The 8,592-nt window shown below is 45.4% G+C and overlaps 1 protein-coding gene across 50 annotated transcripts in view; it reads left to right on the forward strand.

Annotated features, from left to right (window-relative positions):
- Positions 1 to 8,592, forward strand: part of LOC126389674 (spectrin beta chain, non-erythrocytic 1-like) — a 187,156-nt gene that overhangs the window by 162,711 nt on the left and 15,853 nt on the right. For all 50 annotated transcript variants that reach the window (XM_050043428.1, XM_050043452.1, XM_050043444.1 and 47 more), the window contains exons 22-30: positions 1,136 to 1,225; positions 2,576 to 2,854; positions 4,165 to 4,295; positions 4,419 to 4,623; positions 5,177 to 5,551; positions 6,159 to 6,403; positions 6,491 to 6,629; positions 7,152 to 7,236; positions 7,791 to 7,987. In XM_050043428.1, coding sequence (XP_049899385.1) covers positions 1,136 to 1,225; positions 2,576 to 2,854; positions 4,165 to 4,295; positions 4,419 to 4,623; positions 5,177 to 5,551; positions 6,159 to 6,403; positions 6,491 to 6,629; positions 7,152 to 7,236; positions 7,791 to 7,987 — 1,746 coding nt within the window. The remainder of the gene's footprint in view (positions 1 to 1,135; positions 1,226 to 2,575; positions 2,855 to 4,164; positions 4,296 to 4,418; positions 4,624 to 5,176; positions 5,552 to 6,158; positions 6,404 to 6,490; positions 6,630 to 7,151; positions 7,237 to 7,790; positions 7,988 to 8,592) is intronic.

Raw genomic sequence — 8,592 nt, forward strand, 5'->3', positions numbered from 1 at the left:
TGAGTTATTTTTAAAAGGGTTTTAAACCATAGTTATTAAACGTGTGTTTGTTCAACCAAACCGAAAACCTTCTTATTTTATCCCTTAAAGCAGCGGCATCAAACCCAGTTTAGTTCATGACCCACGTACAGCTCAATTTGATCTCAAGTTGGATGGTGGAAAGATTCTGAATATGTTCATCCACTAACAACAACAGATGATTAACGGCTGCGATATCCTCCAAAAAATATGTGCAAATTCAACAGTATGTCTCAGTTTGTCCACATTCAGTCAGCGTCTCAGCAGCAGGGCTCCACACATATTGTTTTAGGACAGAAGTCTGATACAGATTCTTTTGAACCGAAGCTGCTGTTGGACAAAATTTTGTACAATGTTCAATATCTAGTATTTATTGTTATTTTAGAGAACTGTATTCTGGTCGGGGTGGAAAAACCTCTCAGCCTTCACAGGTGCATCAGTATCAGGTGTGCAAAGTCATCTAGTGGGCCGGTACTGATAATAATTCTGTCATACTGTGTAACCGTGATGTTTTCTGAGACGTCATCATACAGTGAAAATCTCATACCACTGCGACCCTAATCACATGATCCTCATCCTGCATTTTAACACAGAATAAATCCATGGTTTGATTTGATTTTAATTTTAGGTCAGCTAGAGCTGAAACAATGAATGGATTACTTCATCAGTGTCGTTAAAATTTTTGTAACTGATGAATTGTTGAAGTCATTTTTCTCACGTGAATATTTATGTCTTTATGACAGTAAATTAAAAGTCTTTGACCTTTCGGCTTGACAAAACAAGCTGCTGGAACATTTCTAAATATGAAATGTGATGATATAACTCTTCTGAAGTTCACTGGGGAAAAAAATCAGCAGATGAATCAGTGATGAAAATAACAGTTAATAATCGGTTAGCAGCATGGAGAGTTTGAACGTCTGCAGTTTCATGGCGGCTGAATAAACTTCACGTAGGGACGAAGCTACAGAACAAACCAGTGCGAGGACTTTGAGTTGTTTATCAGAGACGTTGTTTAATTCTTTCTCTGTAATGTCCCGACCAGTCAAAATGTCAAAGTCAGTGGACAGCGCCCCCCTCAGGAGGACAGTGTTATTAACAGTGTGTGTTTGTCTTCCAGCTGTGGGTTCAGGAGAGGATGGCCGTGGCCATGTCTTCCGACCACGGACAGAACCTGCAGACCGTCCAGCTGCTTATCAAGAAGAACCAGGTGAGAGAACCAGACAGAACAAGTCAGACCTGATCTGAGATCTCAGGGTCCTAAAATCTGAATCAAGACAGTTTTCACATGTAAAGAATTTGTTTTGGTTTCTACACAATAAATTCAGTAAACATAAATACAGAAAAGTTTTCAATAGACCCTTTTAATGTTGACCTCATTATTACATCATCGTGTTAGCTGGTGAGGTAAACACATATCACCTCACAGTCGTAGGGTACAGCATAGTTACAGAAACATAGATGCCCCACTGGGCGCCGTGCGTAGATCTCAAACCCATGACGATAAAAACGACTCATTGAAATCAGTTAAGAGACATAAACATAACAGAGATTTTAATCCGGAAACCACAGCTCCTCTGTTCACTGTCATTTGTTTACAGGCAAGTCTTGCCCTCTCCAACATGGCGGTGATGCTGACATATCGCTACAACGGGCTGACACAGTCAATGTGGCGTCTACGTATTTATGTCTATGGGTTATTAACCCACTGAAAAGGTCGTCTTGCTGTGTTGTTTGGTGCCAGAAACAAAGGAGTAACTCTCATGGCTCCTACAAGAAATTTTGTCACATACCAGCAACCGCTGCAAGTCAAAAACATCAAAGAAGGCTACGATTTAAGTGAAAGTGTAGCTAGCACGCTAACTAGTGAAAGTTGTGCGCTAATCAACGCCTTGATCACAACAGTATAAAGTAACTCTAACCACAGCTCAGTTTAGAAAGAACAGCACAAGAAAACCTGATGCTTTTCTGTATTCCGACCCTGAAGTTAGCGTCGCCCTGGTTCCCTCGTCAAACAGCCAATCAGATTGTTCCATTGGATTTTGCATTATTACAGAAAATAAATAAACGTTTCTGATGCTTCAGGTTTTGTTCAGTGAGATGATCTTCACTAATGAACTTAAGGATTATTGAAGAATAAATTCAACCAGCAGAAGAAAAAAGCTAACGTTAGGCTGTAAACAAACTACACCACGGTCACATGACTTAACGTCACCACCACAACCAGGCATTAAAGTCACGTTCAGCGTGATGATGTTCTGTAGTCTCATTTAGACACTTGTTGAAGACACCTAAGCCCAATTTCACCAAACCCTTTCAGTCCAGCACCTCTGGAACCAGCAGTAAGCCTTCAGACATGGTACCTAGACCCTCGGTCTGTTCAGACAGTCCTCTTAAATGTGGGCGGGGTTGTTGTCACTCACTGCTCCGTCCAGCACTCGCTGTATTTCCTCATCAGCGGTGACACATTTCTTCTTTTTCTGATTTTCTGATTTCCACTGTTTCCAAGAATCATTTTGAACTGTGCAGTTGTGAGTCAATCAATAATCAATGCAAACAGACTCTGCAGAAGGAGATCCAGGGTCATCAGCCTCGCATCGACGACATCCTGGATCGCAGTCAGAGCCTCCTGAAAGACGACTCCTCCAATGCAGACGTGATCCGTCAGCGTCTGGCCGCTCTGCAGGAGCTGTGGAGGCAGCTGATGGAGGAGGCAGAGGGCCGCCACGGCCGGCTGCAGGAGGCGCACAAAGCCCAGCAGTACTACTTTGACGCCGCCGAGGCTGAGGCCTGGATGAGCGAGCAGGAGCTGTACATGATGTCGGAAGAGAAGGCCAAGGTTAGACATGCTCTCATTAACTCCATTAGACCTACCGACACCAACACTCCACACTTCCTGATGTTTTTCATGATAAAAGCTGTATGAACCTCTAAAGCACATCTAAACTAACATGAAATACGCTGACGGAGCAGAAATATAGAGACGTTCTTTCTAAAGAAAACAGTGTGAACTCTGTCCTATATTTAACCCTTGAAAAACAGACCTCCTGCAGACGTCTGATCGTTGTTAATAACCAGAACATTCATTGTTTTAGCAGCACAGAGCGAAGGCTTCTGTCCTCTTCATCATCCAGTCTTGACCTTGTGTTACCTTACCTGCTGTGCAAACATGGTATGTCCCCAAAATGACTGCGGGAGATTGCTGTTTACATAATCCTGCGTATATATACGTCGTCATTATTATATGACATAACATTCATCATTTTTGCAGAAGAAAGCTAAGGTTTCTTTCTTCGTCATCATTGCGTTTTACACTCGTAATGACGCTTTTTCGCTGCGTTACATGTGGTGCAGAAATGTGCTGTGGCACCTGAAGAATGAATGATGAATTCGTCGTAACACATTTTCACTCTGCTCCCAAAAACAAGCATATCTGAAAAACTAAATGATGTACACAGTTCAGATAACGTTCGGAGTGTTAGGATATATTTTGTTTATGTTTCTATATTTTAAAATCTTTTGGCTCAAAATGTGTTTTCTGAATGATTTTCAAGATACTCCATGAAAGACATCACAATAAACAAAAATACTACTACAGTACAGAGATCTGTGTTCGAAAATAATATCTACACAGGAACCATGAAATGTATCAGAAGCAGATTAAGAAAAGAACCAGTTGTTTATAAAATAGTATCATTTGCATAAAAAAGTACAATAAAATGTAAATAAACTGTGAATAAAAGAGGACCAAGAATGGACCCTTGTGGTACACCTTAACTGAAGTCAAGGGGACTTTAAATACAAATATTCCACGTCTGTACTTTATGCTCAGATATAATGTTATAAATATTGTGTCATCTGTAGTTTATTGAATAAACATGTTCACGTCAGTCAGGTGTCACAAGGACGTCCAGCTATGAGATGCTGAGTAAAGAGGACACATCCACTGAGCACTGATCAGAATAAGAACTTCAAAATGAAATGCGCTAAAGGAGCACAGGAGAGCAGAAATATAGAGAGGTCCTTTCTACAGAAAACGGTGTCAACTCAACGTCCTCTTACCGTATTTTTCTGTCCCTGTATCGCATGGTCCTCCTCATGTATTTTTATGAAGAATTAAATCCATGTTTGATTTCATTTTAATTTTAGGACGAGCTGAGCGCCGTCACCATGCAGAAGAAGCATCAGATCGTGGAGCAGGCGGTGGAGGATTACGCCGAGACCGTTCACCTGCTGTCCAAGACCAGCCGAGGCCTGGTGGCTGACGGACATCCTGAGAGGTGTGTTGTTGAGGACATGCAGTGACACAACGCTGCAGTCATGATTGTAACTTTATTTACTGTGTTGATTATTGACGCAGCGGTGACCTCAAACACTAACAGGACTGTCTCTGTGTGTCTCAGTGAGCGAATCAGCATGCGTCAGTCTCAGGTGGACAAACTGTACGCAGGCCTGAAGGACCTATCAGAGGAGAGGCGGGGCAAACTGGACGAGAGGCTCCGCCTCTTCCAGCTGAACCGGGAGGTGGACGACCTGGAGCAGTGGATCGCTGAGCGGGAGGTGGTGGCCGGGTCGCACGAGCTGGGACAGGACTACGAACACGTTACTGTATGTCACTGCTGATACTACTGTTAATACCACTGACACTGCCAAGACTACCGCTGACTGAGCGGGAGGTGGTGGCTGGATCTCATGACTGACTACAGACAGATCACTGTAGGTTATACGACCACCACTGGTACCTACATTGATACTGCCACTACGATTACTACTACTAACTGGACCTGTCTCACAGACACTACCACTAATGCTATACTGGTACTGTAATATTACCACAGTCGTATTGGTCAGCTCACACTATAATTGCTGCTGATACTACCACTACTGTCACCACTACAATATTTCAGACAGGACTGTAAATCCTTTCACCACATGTGGTACTACAGTATTTAATGTGAATACTTCTGAATGCTTCTAATAATAGTAGCAGTATTAATACTTCTATAAAGATCTGTTCGACTCTCAACACACCTCAGTCAGTATTATTACTGTGGTTATTACTGCTGAGATTACTACCATTATTACTACAAATACTACAACCCAGGGTATTATCATCTTTAGTACTATGACCTGACCTCTGGCCTGTGTGCTTCGTACTCAGATGTTGCAAGAACGTTTTCGGGAGTTCGCTCGGGACACTGGGAACATCGGTCAGGAGCGCGTGGATGCTGTCAACCGTCTGGCGGATGAGCTGATCAACGCCGGTCACGGCGATGCAGCGACAGTGGCAGAGTGGAAGGACGGCCTGAATGAGGCCTGGGCTGACCTGCTGGAGCTCATTGACACCAGGACGCAGATTCTCGCGGCTTCCTTCGAGCTCCACAAGTTTTACCACGATGCCAAGGAGATCCTGGGGCGCATCGTGGATAAACAGAAGAAGCTGCCCGAGGAGGTCGGACGTGACCAGAACACAGTGGAGATGCTACAGAGGATGCACACCACCTTTGAGCATGACATCCAGGCCCTGGAAACACAGGTCAGTCACAGCTAACAGACTTAATGGGAACACAGTGAGTTTATGGGGACGCAGTAGCTTTATGGGGACGCAGTAGGTGTATGGGGACAGATATGTTTATTGGGACACGGTGGATTTATGGGGGTGCAGAAGGATCCATAGGGAACACATCAAATTTATATAGATGTAGTGACTGTATGGGGACATATTGGTTTATTTGGACATAGTGGGTTTATTATGGGGACATTTTGGGGTTTATTTTTCCCCCCGTTAAAGGGTTTTTTGGGGGAGTTTTTCCTGATCAGCTGTGAGGGTCCTAAGGACAGAGGGATGTCGTATGCTGTAAAGCCCTCTGAGGCAAATTGCGATTTATGATATTGGGCTTTATAAATAAAATTGAAATTGAATTGAATATTAAGATGCAGTGGGTGTATGGGGACAAATTGATTTATTGGGACACAGTAGGTCTGTGGAGGCACAATGGGTTTATGTGGACATTTTGGGTGTATGTAGAAGCAGTGGGTCTGTGAGGACACACTTGTTTAATGGGACATGGTGAGTCTGTGGAGATGCTGTGGGTTTACGGGGACACAGTGGGCTTATGGGGAACCATTGACCCTGTGTGCAGGTGAGGCAGCTGCAGGAGGACGCGGTGCGCCTTCAGTCGGCGTACGCCGGTGATAAAGCCGACGACATCCAGCGGAGGGAGAGCGAGGTGCTGGAGGCCTGGAGGAGTTTGCTGGAGGCCTGTGACGGACGAAGGCTCCGCCTCCTGGACACCGGTGACAAGTTCAGGTTCTTCAGCATGGTCCGAGACCTGATGCTGTGGATGGAGGACGTGATCCGCCTCATCGAGGCCCAGGAGAACCCCAGGTACATCGAGTCTGCCCGGTGCCAACATGTGGTTGGACGGGAGTGCCGATAAACCAAATGTGTTTGTTTGTTTGTTTGTTTGTTCAGAGACGTGTCGTCGGTGGAGCTGCTGATGAACAACCATCAGGGCATCAAGGCCGAGATCGACGCCCGAAATGACAGCTTCACAGCCTGCATCGAGCTGGGCAAAGCCCTGCTGGCCCGGAAACACTACGCTTCAGAGGAGGTGAGGGCGACCATGAGCATGCCGTCAGCACACGCGTCAAACCACCAGCTGTGTGGGAGGAGTCTAATTCAACAAGTCAGAGGTTATGGAACAAAAAAATGTTTAAATTTAACAAGAAAAAATTTGGTTGGTTGGTGACTCACAGGTAGAACATCATGTGACACACAGGTAGAACATCATGTGACTCGAAGGTAGAACATCATGTGACTCACAGGTAGAACATCATGTGACACACAGGTAGAACATCATGTGACACACAGGTAGAACATCATGTGACTCATAGGTAGAACATCATGTGACTCACAGGTAGAACATCATGTGACACACAGGTAGAACATCATGTGACTCACAGGTAGAACATCATGTGACACACAGGTAGAACATCATGTGACTCATAGGTAGAACATCATGTGACTCACAGGTAGAACATAATGTTACACACAGGTAGAACATCATGTGACACACAGGTAGAACATCATGTGACACACAGGTAGAACATCATGTGTTGTGGTTTGTGTTCAGATTAAAGAGAAGCTGCTGCAGCTGACGGATAAGAGGAAAGAGATGATTGACAAGTGGGAGGACCGGTGGGAGTGGCTACGACTCAGTAAGACACACACACACACACACACACACGCGCGCGCACACACACACACACGCGCACACACACACACACACACACACACACACACACACACACACACGCACACACGCGCGCGCACACACACACACACACACACACACACAGAGGTCAGAAGTCACATCAAAGCTGCGTCCCTGCAGGCTGACAGCTGATTGGATGCTGCAGTGGTGACTCAGCGTTGATGAAGATTCCTCAGGCTCTGGTTGTCCTTTAACCAAGCGTCTTCTGACCAATCAGGAAACGCTGCGGGTGGTTTGGTCGACTCATCAGAACAGGAAGTGTCAGCGCTGTGTCACATGTTTCACCTCACCTTGAGGACAGACGGAAGACACAACGTTTCATTTCCTGTGAACAAACTGAGAACACAACAACACATTCAGTGATGGGCGTCTGACTTTGTCCTCCTTCCCCTCTGTATCCACCTCTCCCCTGTGTCTTCTTCTGCCGTCCCCCCATGTCCTCCCCTCTGTGTCCTACTTCCTGTGTCCTCCTCCTCCCTGTGTCCTCCTCCCCTGCAGTCCTGGAGGTGCACCAGTTCTCGCGGGATGCCGGCGTGGCAGAGGCGTGGCTGCTGGGTCAGGAGCCCTACCTGTCCAGCAGGGAGATGGGTCAGAGCGTGGACGAGGTGGAGAAGCTTATCAAACGCCACGAGGCCTTCGAGAAGTCCGCCGCCACCTGGGAGGAGCGCTTCTCTGCTCTGGAGAGGCTGACTACGGTGAGCAGGGAGGGACATTTTATACAACAGAAACACAGAGTTTAAATCCGTCCTCAGATTGAACCAAATTCTCCTCACGTTAGTGACGACGCTTGACGTGACTCACTATCCGTCTGTCGACACAGGAAGTGTGAAATGATTAGGACTCCAGTGTCTCAGCTTGTCATCCCATCAGGTACCACATGTTCTGATCAGCAGCAGAACATTCTGAGTTTTCTGAATATCTGAAGAGGGCGCTGACAGTTTCTGCTCTTCATGTGGAAACATTAAGGATCATTTAGAAATCGTTTCAAGTCTGCTCTTTATCTTCTGTCTGTGTTTGTTTTTCAATTCAATTGAACTTTATTTATAAAGCACAACATCACAAATCACAACTTCACTACAACAAACAGCATCGCTCTGTCCCTGGAGAGGAGAGAAGGACCTTACTGGATTATAGGAGGTCCACCGGAAGACTAGGTCTATATTGTCCTAACTAGGTGCTGGTCCAAGGCAAGCCTGAGCCAGCCCTAACTATAATCAATCAATTCAATTTCAATCAATTTTATTTATAAAGCCCAATATCACAAATCACAATTTGCCTCACAGGGCTTTACAGCATACGA

The sequence above is a fragment of the Epinephelus moara genome, chromosome 5 (genome assembly GCF_006386435.1).
Source record: "Epinephelus moara isolate mb chromosome 5, YSFRI_EMoa_1.0, whole genome shotgun sequence".
In the NCBI taxonomy this organism is placed as follows: Eukaryota; Metazoa; Chordata; class Actinopteri; order Perciformes; family Serranidae; genus Epinephelus; species Epinephelus moara.